Source organism: Haliotis rubra, unplaced genomic scaffold (genome assembly GCF_003918875.1).
Source record: "Haliotis rubra isolate DU_JTF1 unplaced genomic scaffold, ASM391887v1 Scf234, whole genome shotgun sequence".
Taxonomy (NCBI): Eukaryota; Metazoa; Mollusca; class Gastropoda; order Lepetellida; family Haliotidae; genus Haliotis; species Haliotis rubra.
This window is the reverse complement of record NW_025766381.1, coordinates 195090-215452: the sequence shown is the minus strand read 5'-3', so window position 1 is coordinate 215452 and position 20363 is coordinate 195090. Positions and strand designations below refer to the sequence as shown.

Here is a 20363-nt window from a genome sequence, read left to right as displayed (position 1 = left end):
GTACAAAGACATGTTTCTTTTGCGATGGGACCTCACAAAGATTAGTATCATTGTTTCGAGATGAAAGAACCAAATCCCAGTATTTGAATGTTGGACTTTTTATCTGACATCCAATTTTTACATCCAGTCTTCAAATGATTGTTGAACATGCGGTTCCAGTGAGGACATGTAAGCATCTCTTTGAAGCTTATCTTGTGATAGTGAGATGCCAAAATGAAAGATTCAGCTGTTCCACTTGAGGCAATACCTGCTTCTGTTAGTTCTGAAGTCCACCTAGAATCTTCCAACAAGTCTTCAACAATTTTCCATAAGGCTATTTCAATGTGAAGAACTCCAAGAATGACAGTGTACATGTCTTCACCAAAGACATTAGGCCATTTCCATTGGACATTTTTGCCCCCTGTCGTTGCTAGCGCAAAAGTGGTTGGTCTACAGCCATGACTGGGAGATGTCCTGGATTGCAATGTTCTGTGACTGTCTTGATCATAGACATACCATGCCTAACCATGGCAAGACTTGCTGCTTTGTCCTTAAAAAGAGGAAGGACACACACCCAAAATATGTTTTATCATGATGTTTCCTAGCACTGTGCAAGGTTGTTTTGCTTTAATCTAGTCGCATATTGTTAGAATTGGAAATCCTTGATTTTTAGTGGCCATCTTGGACGTCAATATGTTTTATCATGATATTCCCTAGCACTTTGCAAAGTTTCATGCTTTAGTCTGCCAAGTATCCATTTTCACCCTTAGCCACTGCATCCTCAGATCTTGAAATCCTCAAATCTACAGTCCGTTTGAGTCAAAATCTCCCCAATGAACAACACTCTAACTCAAAAACTAAATAATTGTAAATGACTCAAACAAACGCCAAAGTGAACTCTGCAGAGTTTTGTCATAATTTTTGTCTACAATATGAAAAAGTTGTGTAGCAAACTATCATTGTTTTCATTAGCTATATCACAATTTGTGACAAGGGTGTAATGACATCTCAGGTAACAGCCACGTAAGCAAGAGGCACGTGCGATGTTGATTTCATCGGTAGCGGATGGTATCAAAGGTCATCACACTGTGATTCTGAATCGGACATGGACTCACTGCTGTCAGAGTCATCAGAGAGCACCCGTATGATGACAGGACTGATAGTCGCCTGTTGTAAACTGCTTTGAAGCCATTACTGATGCTCCACAGCATTTTCAATTTTCTCAACTGATTTTGCCATGGGTCTTATGAAATCTTAGCCCTCGATTCGTGGACTAGATTTTGAACGTCTGCCAGTTTACATGTTGTGTTTTTCACGGCAATGTCAGATTTGATGATACCCCAGATCAGTTCAGTCAGGTTTAAACCACAGTGATAAGCAGGCAAGCGTAAGACATCATGACCTTGTGAGTTCAGATACTGGTCAGTTTTATACACAGGTGTTCTTTGTTGATTTTAAGGATTTCATAAAGTTTTGCTTTTGTTGTGTTTTGTGGAAATGGTATATTGCGGTTTTCTAACCATGCTACTATGTCTCCCTTCCTTGAATTTGAAGTTAGGGCTTTTGTATCAAGATCCTGGACACTATACGGAGCATTGTCCATGACAATTAAGCTCTTTGATGGCAACGCCATTACCAATTGTATCCATTCCATAAAAGATTTCCATTCATCTCGGTGTGATGATCTCTGCTGTCTTTGTCTTAAGCTTCAAACACAAGAGCACATTTAGGTAAGAATCCCACAGATTTACAAGCTGATGAAGCACAATGAATCACTCTCCTTTGCTTAAAGGCAGTCTTCTGGAACATGTCTCTTTAGTGCTAGCAACCCATTGTGTTTCTGCAGTGTGGCTTGCATTCACCCAAGTCTCATCAAGATAAACAGGCTGAAACCGATCTTCCCTCTTTTGACGTATGGTGCATAAATGAATATTTTTCATTTGGACAATATCTGATCTTTCACAAAGAACACGTCTCACTTCCCCACTAACTTTGGTGTACCGAAATCCGAACTTATAAAGCAATTTCCAAAGTTGGTACTTAGATATTGAGAGGGAATGTTGAGTTTCCGTTTCTTTTTGCAATACGCGTAAGGATGAGTGTCTATTCTTGCTATATAAGCCTCGGAATATGTTCTTGACAAGTTATTTTTGAAATGAATCAAATTTTAAATTTTCATGGCTTTTGATATGATACCCTCCTGGGCGCTACTGTTTGCAGATGGAGTTTGTTGTTGTTTCAATAATGTTTTCAACTGCTTCTGTGGAACCCCAAAAGCACAAAATGTACGTTTAAGAAAATTGTGAAGTGCATAAAATGGTGTGCCCCGTTGAGTTTCAGACTTGAAGAAGTCGTAGATCTTGTAAATTACAGATTTAACATCACAAGTAAACTTCATTGTGTGAGATGAATCAATCGCTCAGTCAGTAGGATAAACCGTCACGTGACAAATTTGCACGTGCCTCTCACTTACCTGGCTGTTACCTGTGCTGTCGTTACACCCATGTCACAAATCGTGGTAAAGCTAATGAAAACAATGATAGTTTGTTAAACAACTGTTTTATTTTGTAGACGAAAATGATGACACAATTCTGCAGAGTTGTGTTTTTCATATTTACTTTGGCATTGGTTTTAATCATTTACAATTATTTGCTTTTGGGTTAGAGAGCAATTCATTGGGGAGATTTTTACTCAAACGGACTGTTGTCAGTTTTCACTAGAAATGTATTCCATAGAAAAGTATCAGGTGTGTCATGTAATGTATTGATACAGACTCACTCATTGCTTCTAACCTTTTTTATGATTTGTATTTTCAGCTATATTTGGGGTTCCACAGGATGTCTGTGCCAGGATGTATGTACAAGCCCTGAAGACGTTTGATACAGTTGCATCTGGAGGATCTCTTAGAGAGGTTCACTTTGTGGATGTCAGTGATACTATGGTCACTGCTATTGCAAAGGAGTTAGCAAATAGCTGGAAAACACCTCTGGAAGGAAACGATTTTGATAGGGACAGAGCCTTCATTTACAGATGTTTGGGAACATATTTTGGTATTTCACTTTCACATCACTCAAACCAGAGTAGTGACAAGCATCAACAAGTGTCTGAAACCATGTCTGCTGCACACAATGACATCAACAATGGATATTTCAAGTTCTCTGATGGTGTCTCAATCAACATCTTCCAAAGTGATGTCTTTGAAACAAAGGCTAGTGCTCTGGTTTCATGGGAAGATACTACACTCTGGGGTATCCAGCCTTTTATAAAGGCTATGATTAAAGCAGGGGGATCTGGTTATGAAGCTGAAAGGAAAAGAAATTGGTCACAGATGTCAGTGCAAGGCAAAATTGCAGAAACATCTGGGGGAAAACTGCCTCTAGATCATATTTTCCATGCCGTTGTTGGTGTATCTATAACTCCATCAGCCTTTGAAAAGCTTCTTAGGCAGATAATTGGCATGTGTGTGAAGAAGGAGTGCCACTGTGTACTTATTCCTGTGTGCAACCAAATCATTACAGGTAAGGTTAATATTTTGTAGTTCTGCTGATTCTTTATGGATAAACATAATTATTGATGTCTCTTAGTATCAATAATTTGTCCATGACATTTTATGACATTTTCATTTTGACTTGAATAATAATTATGTGCACAAGGGCATAGTGTCTTGATCAAGATCAAGATCAACGTCCCATACAGCTGGAACATTACTGAATGCGACATTAAAGGACAAACAACAAACCATTGTCTTCAGTTACTGATTAGGAACCAATGAAACATGCCTGCTTCGAGGTTTTGGGGCATTTGACCACAGAAACATCTATGTTTGAGATACGACTTATTGTATTTCGTGTTTGATTTACAAAAAGACGACTAAAAAGTATTCATTATTCATTATCCAAACTTTAAGGTAATGATAAGCCTGAATTTTAGTGGTTGAAATAGTGTAAGTTAGTTTCGGATTGGAAAAAAAATGTTTCTGCCATCCCTTATAACTTGTTTCTCTTTTCTCTGAAACCACATGACCATCTCATTGTCCTTAAAAGTGAACACTAAAACTTCATGTTGCTATTACAGTACTGTTTTGTTTTAGAAGTTAATGAAATTTGGTTTTCGAAAAGTGAGTTGGTTTGCAATTTAATTATTCACTCGCATGAAATGACCAACATGATATAATAATCATACCAACAGACCTTATGACATTTTTACCTTGACAGGGGTTAAACTGTTTGTTTTAACCTCATGTGGACAAGGCATGTCTAACCTGGCATCAGGAGGTCTGTATTTCGAATCCATAGGATTCAGATATTTTATGGCTGCTACATATATCATTGTATCTAATTGCTTAGATGGATGCACATGATAACAGTCACTGAAGTATGCCTGGAGTAGACTCAGTTATTTAGAGTCTGTAACCATACAGCTAATGTATTGATGAGTGAACCAGCTACAAACAACAGTGCACTTAGCAATATTTAAGCTACAAGAGAATGTTCTGTAAAAACATGAGTCTGGTCAAGAAAAACATGAGCACTGATCCCAAACAAATGGGATATGATGCCATGCTGCCCCCGAGCCTGACAAAGCCTCAATCCAAACTATATTGAAATTTGGTGTGTGTTGGTTTTCTTGTAGGTGTCATCACTCTAATGTTCAGTTGGGTTCTCTTTTACAGGGTAAACCTCTGCATTCCTCAGGAATAGCTCTTGACTTTGATTTATTTCACTTGTTTAAGTTTTATATATGGATACAACTTTTTCTTGCTATTACTGAATACGAACATAAAATATCACAACATTGAAAATTTCCAATTCAGTGAGACCCCGGATACCTAAACACATTCATTTTTGCATTTAGTGTCCAGATAACTGGATTTCTGTCATCCAAGCTTTGTTGTTGAATCTGGTTTAAAATCATTTCCAAAACAGCATTGTTGTTTTGATTTGCCAATTACAATTCACTATGTGTAATAGAGGCCTACTAATCACAACCAATACCCTGCTGATAAGTCATTAATCTGAATTAGCAGACCTTGTCTTGGGTATCCTCCCAAAACGCATCCTCCCATTAAAACAACACTTTTTGTGGTTGGTTGCATCCACGATTAGTATAGGCTGTACCCTTGATTAAGAAAAATGGTATCACCCATGGAACGAGTTTTGACAATGTAGCAAGTGATCCTTTATTTCATCAATATTTATTTAATCTGGTGTGATTTAGATAATATCATTTGTGAATGTCAGGCTGGTTTCAGGAAAAACCTTTCAACAAGAGAAATATTCATGTAAAAAGCAGGGTAGATTTTATTGTCTTTTTATCGATTTTTCAAAAGCTTTCGATACTCTTAAACATGATATACTTATTGATTATCTTCATAAGGTTGGATTAGATGGGAAGTTTTTAGATATTATCACATGTATGTATAATTCATTTTGTGCTTGTATTAGAAGCCCTGAGGGACTTTCTAAACAATTTTCTTGCAATGTGGGTACCCGTCAGGGATGCATTTTAAGCCCTCATATATTTAAAATATTTGTTAATCATTAATGCACAGTCATGCAAAATGAAGGTGGTAAGGGAATATTTATTTCTGCTGTTTGCAAAAATGTGTATGCCCTTATGTTTTCTGATGTTTCAGACACTGGTACTCAATTGCAGAAAATGATAAATGCCCTTGAATTATTTTACAAGGAAACAGGAATGAAAGAAAATGTTAATAAAACACTTTATAAATATCTGTATTTATATATCTTGGCATCGTATTTACACTAAAACTTTGGTCCAGAGCACAATTTAATGCACAAGTATCTTAAAATAAATCGATCATCTTGTAATTCCATGGCACTGGGTGAATGTGGCAGATTGCCCCTGCAGCTTAATGATATTACCCGTGTAATCAAATATTGGTGTAGATTATTGTCTGTCTGCCTGTCAATAATATTTAAAAGTTGTTACAAATAAAATTTCATTTATACACCTCAACGTCAATCATTCTTAGTTCATCAGAATGGAGCAGTGTTTTAAGACAATATGTTGTTGTTGTGCACTACTACTCAGTGTAGTAGTAGTACTACTACTTAACATAGCGATCATCCCTTATGGTATAGGGGAGTGGACCAGGCCATTCATTAATAAGGGATGACCAGCATGGCCCAATTAATCAGCGTGCTATTTTTATCTGCATTTTGGGAGGTCTTCTGCCAGTGGCAAGCTGCAGCTTCAGTCTCTCAATTCTGACATCTCGGTCTCTGTCTGCGCGAGTACGATGCCTTATGGCACCACCAAGACCAATCTGCCTTTTGGATTGTCTATCAGCTGTCTTGATCTTCTTCAGTTCTTTCACAAACTGATAGTAGTTAGGGTGAGCCCTGGGCATTCTCTTCATGAGACCGCTGTGGAAGCCTTCAAGATGGTTGTTGGAGCGTGGACCTGTGTTCTCATGCTGATTCCATATGGCTCTTGGGAAGGTAGCATCAAAGTCTACTGCATGTCTGGTCCATGCTCCATCACTTCAAACCGGATAAGTGAGTCAATTTTGTGTTGATTTAGCCAGTTGGTTTGTAAAATTTACCGTCCGGAAACAGTTCCCTGCATATCGATTATAGACAGTCACTTTTATAACATAAGAGATTGGGGTTTTGTTAACTTATTAAGCCCAAGAGCCCCATCACTACTCAACACCTGGAAGCCCTCGCTGATTGCCCACCCTCTGTGCCGAGACTAATTAGTGCTAGTCACACCTGATTTCCCTGGCAGGTTTGGGGGATCACAGGAAACTGTCTAGTCGTACAAACAAGTCCTGATTGTTTAATTGTGTCGTAAAGATATATGTTGAAAGAAATCAGGTGTGAATACATGTCGTGTATTGCAAGCTTTATGTAATTTTATTGCAAGTTTCTCTTGTAGACCTTTTGCCGGCTTGTACATTTATATTTTATCACAATATACATACACATGTATTCTTTGTATGTAACAGATGAGACACACGTTAACAAATTCTTTCTCTTATATCATTGTGTGAGGTTTAAATTTACAAAACATCTATGACAATGACATACTGTAAAGAAGAATTTATTTTCATACTTTATAATCTTCGGCGAAAATAAGCGGTTTTGCCGATACATTTCTAGTGTTCTGAATTATTTCAATGAAAGTACTATAGCAGCTAGTCTGTGACTAGCACAAAGCACATTCTTAGCATTGCAATTTATTTCATACAGATTTAATGCAGAAAACATCGTGACCATACAAACATACATATACAAAATGTATACTACATATTCCTTGCATAGACATAAAACAAAGAGTCACGTGATAGGAAGTCATCAAATTTCCCGAATAGAGCGTTCGATTATCTCAACTGTTCAATGTAGTGGCTGGTCATATGTTATCTGCGACCAATCGTTATCATGAGATACCTGTCACAGAGGAAAGGACAGGTGATGGAAGTGGGCAAAATGTCTGAAAGAGCATGTTTGGTCACCCAGCAGCTTGGATAGAGATTGGTTATTGGCTATATCCTTGACCAGTCGATATGCATGGTTTCGGCGTTATCAACTCAAGCTATCATGTAACAGTTTGTGTATTGTAAACATACACACTGGTATCTCAACTGTTCAGTATAGTGGCTGGTCATATGTTATCTGCGACCAATCGTATCATGAGATACCTGTCACAGAGGAAAGGACAGGTGACGGGGCGTGGGCGAAATTTCGAGCACGTTTGGTCACTCAGCAGCTTGGATAGAGATTGGTTATTGGCTATATCGTTGACCAGTCGATATGCTGGGTTTCAGCTTTATCAACTCAAGCTATCATGTAACAGTTTGTGTATTGTAAACATTCACACTGGTAACGATGTATGAAATATACACATAAGACAAATAGAAGTAGATAGTCACTTTGGCGAGTTTATTTGTCCTCATTTTAGTGTTTTTCGATAAGTAAAACAAAGCAATTGAAATCCAACCGCTGAGTAGAAGTAGTATTTATTTTCATATACATTTTATGCACACAACTAGTACATAAAACATAATGGTTTGCTGTACATGTAAATATAATCTTCACCTTGATACGAATGACTATCCAAACTAGAGTACACGCATTACAGAATTCACGAGGTGACACTATACTGAATTATTATAGTCAAACTTGCAGTTGACACCCCCACCCCCAATATTTATGAAGGTGGGCGTGCCTATATCTTTACTGAATGCAAACGAGGTTCATAAGGTTACAGATGTGCATGCATGTATAAACATAACAGAGAGGGACGTGACTCCATACAGCAAGATGTCCAATGATATAACAGCGCATCTGTTTATTTTACACTTGTCACGGGACAAACCTTTCAACAAGGACGTAACTAAATCGAAATAGTGGTACACGTTTCAGGATATTTTCTCAGTGAAACTAAACCATTTTAGCAACGATGTTTAATTAGATGTGTAGACTCATCAAACATAACAAAAGTTAAGAAATATGTACATTATATTGAATGGACTGTGTTAAAAACGTCTCATCTTCTGGCCTGTGGCAGAGTCTGTCCGCAAGGAACTCTGGGTAGGAGAGTTGTCGCAGTGCAGCCAGACATAGAAGTTAGAACGACACATCAGTTTTAATCTTTTATTTTGTAATAACAACAATGGATTATTTTTATTATTCAGAAGACATGATGATTTATCCCGAAAGATTATTAAAGTTGTCTGAAACATGAATTTACTACAATATTGTCCATTCGGTGCGGTCTACTTCTAAAATGGCGACGCTACGCATCCGCCAGCCACACGATGTTCAATCGGTCAACGACACTAATAGTGACAATTTATAACAACAAATAATATGGAAAAAAGGATATAGCAAAGAAGAAGGATAACAAATTATAACGATTTTGAAAACTTCTTGAAGGCAACTCCCAATAAAAGTACACTAGATCCTGGCTACTGAAAGATATTCCGCGTCTTACTTTTTATTTTTACACTGAATCGCACAAAAGGTTGCGGGTAATAGTAGGGTGGGCGTTATGTGTGGACTGTGTTGTGGAGATTAAGTCCAAAACTGGGGTGCGGGTAATATTCAGGAGCGGGTAATGGTGCAAAAAATACGGTACATATGCATTCTACCGGAGGCTGTTATTTCAAGGTCGAAAGAGGCGTTCAATTATCTCATTACTGTAATCTGCTTGAATGATTATACGCATGTGTATCGATATCGTAACTGATATACTATCCAGCTTTTATTGACGATGGATCAATAGAGACTGAGTTGATTGATACACGTGATAATTGCACCGGATTTGATAATTACACAGATCAAATACAAACGTTTTACAGAATGCTCATGTAAATTGCATAAAAAACTGACAATTCAAATCAACATGAAACTTTCAACAGCTTGAACAAAAATGCTTGAAATACCTTATGTAATAACTTATGATATTACTTCTGTCCATGTGTAACAATGGTTTGAATTACCAACTTACTGTCTTTTGTAACAAACGTAGTAAAACATTTCATTTTTGTAATGTTATAGGGACTAATTCAGGACAGCCATCGTCCAAATATTTATAAAGTCCAAAACTATGTACTCAAGACATGTGAGATTTATTGTAATATATATATGACGCTAAGCTGTATTTTGAAGCACTACTGTACATCCTTATCACTACCGCATTGTAAATTGACTCGTCAGCCCATCAATTATTGTATAAGACATTTATAACCTTCATTGGTAATCCCCCTTGGCCGTGTCTGCCATCACATCAACTGGTCAAGGAAGTGCTATTGTTTTTCTGTCTGTCCATTGATGAGTCAAATTAAGCCTGTCCATTGTTGTCAAAAACTGTATATATACTTAGTATGCTCACATCTAGACAGTGAAGGAGTCTGAGAGTTGGTTATTTGGACTGTCTGTTGGGGCGACCACGAGCAGGATAATGCGGCTTCGTAGGAAACGCCCTGGGGTTGAGCAGGTACACCGCTCAACTCGTTCATGTCTTGTGTATTTGTTTGTCATGTACTAAAGACGTTTGAACTCAACTATGCCTTTGTCTTTATCAACGCACACTTCATCTTAATTATGAGCTAATTCCCCAGTTGACATATAATCCACGCGTTGACAGTAATAACACTTACATGTATACATGTATATGTATTCGATGCAAAGGCGCGACTTATCACTTTATATTCGCTTAGGTAACATTACGAACTTTAGATTATGGAAAACAACTAGTTACAATTCAGTAAACTTCAAATTAGTAAGTTCAATTATGTTTAATCTATTCGAGCTTGGATGTATAATTACTTGTGTTTATACATTATGTTTCAGTATATGAAACATGACAACGTAATGATGCCTAAAAAGTAAATTCAAACTATTCTATTGTGTTTGAATTCTTTGTATGTCCTTGAAATTTCGTATATGTTTCCTATTTATTAGGTAGTTGAAGGAAATATAATTTTTAGTAACCTCTAAACCATTACATCCAATTCAATCAAGGTGCATACGAAGTATTTTAGTATCCATTCCCAAGGAAGAGTACCAGGCACTTACCTCTATAAAAACATCATAATCCCCTTTCTCTTGTTTGAGTGGCATTTTAGAAGTTGAGACGTACAATATATAACAAGTTTTATGGATAACAACTTCTTTATTTTCGTGAGTGCGACGTTTCGATACAGATTCTTGTACCGTTGTCAAGCAAGGAACGCAACCACTACCCACCTGAAATAGTCAACAGAACCATCGAAGCAACGCTTTCACCTCCTGCCAAAAGATCTAAACCAGAATCAGCCCCCATCAAGATATCCATTCCCTACATTGGTAAACCATCACACCAAATCAGCCGACTCCTGAAACAACAGGCAGGAATAGACACTACCTTCTCAGCGTCCTCCAGCCTCAACAACCTCCTCCATGCCAACGGAAGAAAACAACCCACCGTCAACAACAACAACCCGAAATGTGTTATTTACAAAATAGACTGTGATTGTGGACAATGCTACATAGGTGAAACATCCCGACCCATCAACACCCGAAGTCAAAGAACATCGCACCTCTGTTGCTAATTCCGACACCAAATCAGCTATCTCTGACCACATCAAAGCCAACCCCAATCATCAAATAGAGTGGTCCGACATCACCATTCTCGCCAACAACCAAAACGGACTTCACTAAACGCAAGCTCACAGAAGCCATTCACATCAAACGCCACAAGCCTACCATCAACCGTGACCAAGGATACTTCATTCCATCTGCTTATGATCCACTCCTCCACCAAGCCCAGTCTATTGTATAAACATCGCATCCATTGTATAAACATCTCATTGTAACTACATCTCTGGCTTCCACTCACTATCCTTTATGTACTTACTGGCTTCATCAGCTCACTGCTTAGCCAATCATGGCAATTATGTTGTTTCCTTTGTCTATTATGTTGTTTCATTGTTATATACAGTATATATATGCAGCTCCTACACTTCATGTATCACTCTTGCTTGACAACGGTACAAGAATCTGTATCGAAACGTCGCACTCACCAAAATAAAGAAGTTGTTATCCATAAAACTTGTTATATATCCCCTTTCTCGCCGACATGCTTTCATTTGCTAAACGCTGTACAAGCCTATGATAATGATTAGCAATTGTTATCAAAACACTTTAAAGAAGCACTAAACTTTGTTTTTTGTTACTCTTTTAACCATTACATATGAAAGATTTGTGGTTAGTCTTATGCGGAACACCAAATTTATTCTTTAAAAACTTGTGGTTAATTAATACCGAGCGATTAAAAGTGGCCAAAAAGTCGCCTGCTTCTCTCTCGCCCGCCAACGAAACCACAGACAGGTTACGTAACTCTGTCGCCAGAGCACTGCAGTGACGTCATATGAGGAACGATTTTCAGTTAGTTTTATAGAAAGTGTGTAGCACGCTCATCATTTTGATGATTTCTCGACATCAACGACGACATGCCCGAATCGTTATGCGTTGTCGCCAATTGCTCCTAGGGGTCGGGCGATGGTGTCACCATGCACAGATTTCCACAGGACCCGCGGAAGTTCGTACAAAATGGGTTATGTTTGTGAGTCGCGAAGGAGCGTTGTGGAAGCCTGAAACCATATCTTACTTGTGTTCAGATCGGCTTCACGGAAGTTAAAGAATCAAAACTACTTGCTAGCTGTAGTAAAATATGTATATGATTGATGACCATAAAGATTTTCCATGACACAACTTGTAACATAACGATTTCTTCCTCGAAGTAAGGTTGTGGTCGAGTAACAATAATATTGTAAGTAGGTATTATATTGACACCCACCTCGCTGCCAGGAGAGAAATTTTTATGTTATACGCTATGTCATGCAAAATCCTATTGGCCATCAATAAAATAAATATTTACTACCAGTAGAAAGTAGTTTTGATTTTGTCAACTCGGGTGAAAACAAACCTAAATAGCATTTATCCTCAGACTGGCGGATGTTCCCGACAGAGCCGCCATCATTTTGAAAATCGTAAGGTCTGTTAGAATTAATGAGATTATAGTTTGTTTTCATCAAGTTAGAAAATCAAAACTACTTTCTACTCGTAGTTAAATATGTATTGGAATCATAACCAAACGGATTTTGCATGACACAACTTATAACATAACGATTTCTTCTTCCACGGCCGGCGGTGGGGGTCGAAGTTACAATACTCGCGATCAATATTTCTTGCTACATTCCCATGGTTAATGTCCACTCACCAGTATGTAGATACTAGTCAGTAATGCGTCTTTATATTTGGTCTTATAATCCTAATTAGTTTGTTATCATACTTGTATGCATTTTGAAACTAAATAAAACCAGACGATCTGCTGATACTTACAGTGAATTTATAACAGAACTGTAATAGCTAGACATTTTATAGTTTGCCAATGTGAATCATAATCCGCACAATACACTCTAGTGTATGTTGTCTGTCTCATTACACTTCACGCTGAAAACAATGATTCTGTTGAATGCTACGACAAATGAATAAAAACAAAATGCAAATATTAAAATTAAAACAGATTAAAGTTATAGGAACAATATCAGGCCATTACCTTGTTCGAGAGAATGTATCCATCAATATCCACAAAACTGTTCCAAATGATGTGTCTTTTTAACAGTTTAATATACCTAAAAAGTGATCAATCTTTTCAGGTATTGGTGTATAGTCTCATTGGTCACCCAAGATAGCACACCTGGCAACTAATTGCATAATGTCCGCTTTCTTTAAAAACAGTAATTTAGTTAGCCAATAATGGGCAATCAATCAATGTATTGCCGGTTAATCCTTTGAACGAAGCACGTTGTTTTTACATGAACACCGATTACGACAGAGTGTATTCAGTATAGATTAGAAAATCAACATACATAAACACTACCTTTGACAATTCCGCTAATGTAAGATAAAAGTAATTAATCAATCAGCGTGTTATCGGTTAATCCTTTGATCGATGTTTATAATGTTGAATATTTACTCCAGACACAAGAAATGCCAAATGGGAACCTTTGTCGGGTAATCTAAGTGTGTTACCACTAATTATACCTGTTATAAATTCATTAACTGACCATCAAGTGAATGATGACAAAAAACATGTGTAGGTTTTTACCACCTAACACGGGTTACAACAAGGGAGTATTTATTGCTGTATTGCATGTGAAAACTTATGGGCCGACACTGTTTTGAGAATACAAACAGATTTTTACATGACATGATTAAATATCAATAAAAAATCACAGAAATGGGATCAATTTGGATCAGTCATTATACAAATAGGGGTTTCATTTATAACGATGCCAGTTAGTGATTTATGTATTTGTACCCCCTAGGGTTTATGTGACCTTTAAATACTTCTTCTGATTGATACTGAAGGTGGGATCTCTAGTAAGAAAAGCTAACATTTGCTCAGTACTGCTAAATTGGTTGAAATAATAGGTACAGTGCGATTTTTAAAAGTACAACACACATGTGCGTCTCTCGCTGAAAAAGAGGTGCTTTCTGTTGACGACTGTATGGGGCTCTCGCTGTGAGAAACTGCTTATTACCTGCCCCATAAACACGTCACTCGCTGTGAGGAGCTGATTAATTTGCCCCATATATGCGTCTCTCGGCCTTAATGAGTTAATAAAAATTGACAGGAAAGCAAGGTTTCCGGATGTCTGGAGTCCGGGTATCTCACTGTATATTGTGCCAATGCCTGGTTTCCAACCTGCAATACTTTGCTTACTAGCTTGACGGTTTTATCCACTAGGCTACGAAGGCAAAAATGTGATTGTTTGTCAGTTATGAACCATGTGTTCCTCACTAGATTGGTAGTGTGTGGACTGTGGCACATGTTTTGTGCATGCAGAGCATGTGCACTGCACATGTAAGGCAAAGTATTGGCTGCCAGTCGCATCCCAGTTGATTTCAACAGTAAATACCAAATATTAAAATTATATTTTATGTATTTCTTCGGTCTGTTCATTAGTAGGATCAAAACCTCCTCCTTTTGATCCTTCATATATTTGTATTGTAGAGTACTCCCCCTCTGACATGTTAGACTGTTCCTGATGAGGAAGCAAATGTGTATTTTTCCTGATATAAATAACCCTAACAATTATCAGGGCATTTCTCTAACAAGTGTTGTTGGTAAAACATTTGTATCTATTATCACTTACTGGTAGATCAGCCAGGCAATCAACAAGTGTGTGCAGTGAAATTTCAATTGCAACACCTGGCTGTTCTACCAGCAAACAAATAGCAAAAGTCACAACAAAATAATGATCGTTTGTTGAACAACTTTTTTATTCGGGTGTCCAAAATTATGACACAAATCATCAGAGTTGGTCTGTCGATTCATATGACTGTGCAATATGTGGAGTTGTTGCATTTATTAGATTTTGTGTTGGTGAGCAATTCATCGGTTCAAACGGGCTGTAGCTGTATACCAGTATTTAGTTTTTGCACCATACTCTTATCATCTACATTTGTCACTTTAATATTAGTTCACATTCTTCTCTTGCCACTTATCACTGAAAACATTATATGCTGCTTCATAAGATTCTGTTTGATTTTTTTCCAGGTGGTTCTTCAAAAAATAAACTTCAGTTGTTCATCGAAACAATGGTTGACAGTCTAAGTGACTTAGCACGCCACAAGTCACAGCCGACATTACATGTGCATATTGCAGAACAACAGCAGCATGTTGTAGATGAATTGAAACAGATCCTACAGCAATACCTGACATCATGTGGATATGGTAAGGGTTCAGCAGACAACCAGAAGACAGAAGCCTCAGGAGGGGAGCAATGTTTCATCTGTGTCAGTGCCATTGTTAATCCAAAGACACTTAAGTGTGGACATACATTCTGTACAGAATGCATTGATGCTGCATTCAAACACAAGAAGATGTGTCCCACGTGTAAAACTGTATGTGGAGTGATCACAGGAGACATGCCTCCAGGACATATGAAAGTCATTGAGTCTCGGTCGAGTTTGCCTGGATATGACAAATGTGGAACCATAGAGATTACATACAGTTTCAGTGGTGGTCGTCAAAAGGTAATCTGACAATATAATGCAATGTTTGGTTATCTTTGAAGTTTATTGATTTATAACTTTCCATATTGTAAGCAGCTATATATTTACCCATTGTCAGTTTGTTGTCAATTTACTTGAATACATGTGTAGCAGGTCAGTGAATGTAACACAACAACAAACACACGCTACGGGTGTGAGCTATTGCCCAAAGGACCATTTATTCGTCGATAAATAGCCCTGAAACATTTATAGAAATAATGATACATTAATACTACACATAATACAATCATCAATGTTGCAATAGGTCATACTAGTAGTTGTAAACAGACTAGATAACATACAATACACAGTAAGGTTACAACCAATCTTACCAAGTATATAGCACGATATATATTGATAAATATTCTAATTGCAATGAGATTATGAACTTTTTTACAAATGTACTCATATAGTAAATGGGTAGGAGGTTAGCTGATCTATATTACACTTCTTAAGTAATGGATATACATGTAGTTAATTGTACAAAACAGTATGACACATCTGATAATCATACAGATATCAAATCGACAATATAAGCACTGAGCCTACCCTGGGGTGTCGACCAGCACAGCAATGTAATATATCCAGAATATATCTGAATAAAATATATATATACTCTCATAACTAAGAGTAACACACAATTTCTATACTACTTTTATGCCTTATATTGCATACACACATACCACAACACAATTTAAATAAGACTATATCTGCAACACATTCAGACTCTTATCTCATGCGCACAAGAGTAAAGATATAGAATAGCTGTTTGTTAGTAATTACAAAAGCTTACAATTTAGAAGCCTAGTTTAGCTTATTTATGTAAATAGATTATAGATGAGATTTAGATAATAGCAAATACCTAGTTTACTTTAATAGAACAGGTTTAATGTACTGCAACATATAAATGCAATAATATAAATATATAGAGATATATTGAACTAACATGATTTGAAAAGTATTCCTGTGAACTTGTCTGTGAAGTGACTTTGTGCAGACTGAGTGCAGGCTGTGAGACAAAGGATTTAACTTGGAGGGTTAGCTTGTAAACATGATTTAGTTCCAAGTAGTAAATGTTCCGTTTCGGAATAAATGCCGTGAAAAAGAGAATGGATGACACGAATAAAAAATCCGCACATACGGCAAATATTCCATCCAACAGGAACAAATATCATATGCCTAACCTATTCCAGTCATTATTGAATGCAAAATGGCCTCATCCAACTTGTCAACATCGAGGATGTCTACTAACTTCAACTTGGTTACATACTGACTGTAACCTGGCTACAGACTGAATGTAACTTGGTTACATGTTGACTGTAACCTGGCTACTGACTGTAACCTGGTTACAATTTGACTGTAACCTGGATACTGACTGACTGTAACGTGTTACATGTTGACTAACCTGCCTACTGACTGTAACTTGATTACATGTTGACTGTAACCTGGCTACTGACTAACTGTAACTTGATTACATGTTGACTGTAACATGGCTACTGACGAACTGTAACTTGGTTGCATGTCGACTGTAACCTGACTACTGACTGTAACTTGGTTGCATATTGACTGTAATCTGGGTACTGACTGTAATTTGGTTACATATTGACTGTAACCTGACTACTGACTGTAACTTGGTTGCATATTGACTGTAATCTGGGTACTGACTGTAATTTGGTTACATATTGACTGTAACCTGGCTACTGACTGGCTGTAACATGGTTACATGTTGACTGTAACATAGCTACTGACTGTTACTTGGTTACATGTTGACTGTAATCTTGCTACTGACTGACTGTAACTTGGTTACATGTTGACTGTAATTTTGCTACTGATTGACTAAAACTTGGTTACATTTTGACTGTAACCTGGCTACTGACTGTAACCTGGTTACATTTTGACCGTAACCTTGCTACTGACTGACTGTAACATGTTACATGTTGACTAACCTGGCAACTGACTGTAACTTGATTACATGTTGACTGTAACCTGGCTACTGACTGACTGTAACTTGGCTGCATATTGACTGTAATCTGGCTACTGAGTGTAACTTGGTTACATAATGACTAACCTGGCTACTGACTGTAACTTGGTTGCATATTGACTGTAATCTGGCTACTGACTGACTGTAACTTGGTTGCATATTGACTGTAATCTGGCTACTGACTGTAACTTGGTTACATATTGACTGTAACCTGGGTACTGACTGACTGTTTCTTGGTTACATATTGACTGTAACCTGATTAATGAAGGTAACTTGGTTACATAATGACTCTGAACTCTTTTTAATACAAGATTCATTTAGAATCATCAGTTCGGATTCTGGGGAATCCATTTTCATCAAGAAATTTAAGGAACTTTCACACATGATAATTGCTTCTTGATAGCCACATGATTTGTTCCATATGGAACATATGGAACAAATACTGTAGGAAAATTCCTTTTTTCCTTTCCGTTCTCCCAACGCCCCAATTTTTAAGACCACCCAAACAAGCAAAACCCTCTTTTAGACACTTTATGATGTGTGTGGAAATTCCTATTTACCCGTAATACATTCTGTGTATGCGGAACGAAATAATTGTTCCGAATGCACTATTACAGGAACAAATATTGGAATGAACCAAATCTTTTTTACAAGCTTGGCCAATCAGTTGAGCATGTCATGGATGGGTTTGTTAAGGGCTTGACGGACACATGACCTATATCTTACCTATCCCACTGATTAATATATATACAGCACAGAAAACATTAAAATAATAAAATCCCTATGTACAAAGTTATATCTGCCACACATGGCCCATTGCCTTGCAACGTTCTTCAAACCACAGAATAGGGAGAGCACAGAAACTTAAAGGTCACATGCAACCAAAAAATCAAACATAATTAAAACACAATTATCACTTATTCATGACATATAATATACATTGCTGGTTACGAATTTTTTTTATATAAACAAAATTATAAGCGTACAATCGCAAATCGAAAGTGCAAAATTGTGTACTTCGGTTTACTTCCCAAGAAACGAAGAAGCCGGGACACCGAACCCAGTCAGAACGGGTGGGTGTGCACTCAAGTGTAACGGCTGGTTCATTTGCAGATGCCTTCATGGCTAATTGTGTGTATATATATAAAGAGATGTTGGGTTTTGTAAATACATGCTCATTATTTGTGTATAACATTTTGCAATCAACAGACATCATAACATGTCATGTGTTCAAGTATCACACCTGCCTGTCTGTGTAATTACATAATGTGACAGAGACCGAACTCCGGCCATAAATCAATGCATTTTGTTTATGGTGTATAGCCTGATTGGTGTTAAGTTCAAATTGCAGTGGTCAGTGATAGCAGCTGTGTATTGAATATTGTCATTAGCAGACAGGCAGGCAGACACACAGGTGTCAATAAAACAAGACATTGAGTTTTGTCTGTGACAACGACATATCTATATCACAGTTAGAAATTCTGTCAACGCTAAATAATGACATTGCTTTTAAGTATCGAACAGAGAAAGTGTCTCGGTAAGAAGAACGTGTGGTGTAATAGACAAATGAAATTATATAAACAGTTAATTTACTGTCATAACATATAAAAAGCTCGCGCCTGTGAGATATCAACAAAACATTAGAAAAATAGCTCACACCAAAGCCTTCACCGAGTATTCACCCGACAACCCGCTTCCAAGCTGAGCGAACCTATTTACTTGCGCACGTGCTATGAGCGCAGCCCAGCTGTTGAAACCCGTTTTCCCCAGATAAGTCTGGGGAAAATTAGTGAAACGTTTGAATTCCGATTTCGCGCGGTTTTTTTCATCGCGTTATTTTTAAACTTTATAAGTTGAATTTGCATTTTTGACGATTTGTTTCGGTATGTCCATACCGAAAGGTATCAGAATCTGCAAAGTTGTGTTTTACGTTGCATGTGACCTTTAAGGATGCCTTTAGGATACGGAACGGTTCCTGATGGTAGCAGTTAGAATTTTTAGATTTTTAGACTTATCCTATGTCACGTCATGCACTTTCTCTTGTTCTTTCATACTTGGAGTGCAAACAAATTTAATCAATATTTTCCACCTCTTCTAACACCTCAGCCAAACACACCCCTACTCCAATTATTGATAGATAGTCATTGGAAGCTCATGCAGAGAGCGTGACTTTCATGGCTGATCATGTGACTGGCAGCTGGAATCACTCTCATCCTTGCCACCACATGTGCAGGAGACATGTCTTATGTAGTGATTATTTTACATTTTATATATACTACAAACAAATAGTATGGGAACACCGTACAATTTGAAAGTAATACATAAACTCTATACTCTAAGGTCATTTATACTCTAAGGTAAATGGAATTTTTGTGTGTGCTTGATGGGCAGTGTACACGACATGTTGGAACATGCAGTGAAGCAACTGATTCAATGTTCATTGAGTTTGAATGAAATGAAACATTGTCAAAAGCAGCGAATAACAAGGGTGCTGAAACACACCAGCACCACGTTTGATTCAAACACTCAATGACAAGGGTGCTAAAACACACCAGCACCATGTGTTTCAGCACCCTTGGTTTTCGCTGTTTTTGACAATTTTTTATTTCACTCAAACTCAACGAATACTGAATCAATCACTTCCAACATGTCGTTTAAAGTGCCCGTTAGCACACAAAAAGTTGCATTTACCTTAAAGTATAAATGACCTCTCAACGTTTAAGTTTATGTATGACTATCAAATATTAGGGTGTTCCCATACTTTTGGTTTGTAGTATATCTTTATTCCTTCGGATATTGGAGTTTTGTTTCATGTTTAAAAAGAAAGA

General features: G+C 37.4%; 1 protein-coding gene across 1 annotated transcript in view; it reads left to right on the top strand.

Annotated features, from left to right (window-relative positions):
- LOC124278256 overlaps positions 1–20363 on the top strand; it is a 127486-nt gene that overhangs the window by 39441 nt on the left and 67682 nt on the right. Inside the window, exons 5-6 of the mRNA XM_046713973.1 lie at positions 2796–3497; positions 15058–15536. Of these exons, the coding sequence (XP_046569929.1) occupies positions 2796–3497; positions 15058–15536 (1181 nt within the window). The remainder of the gene's footprint in view (positions 1–2795; positions 3498–15057; positions 15537–20363) is intronic.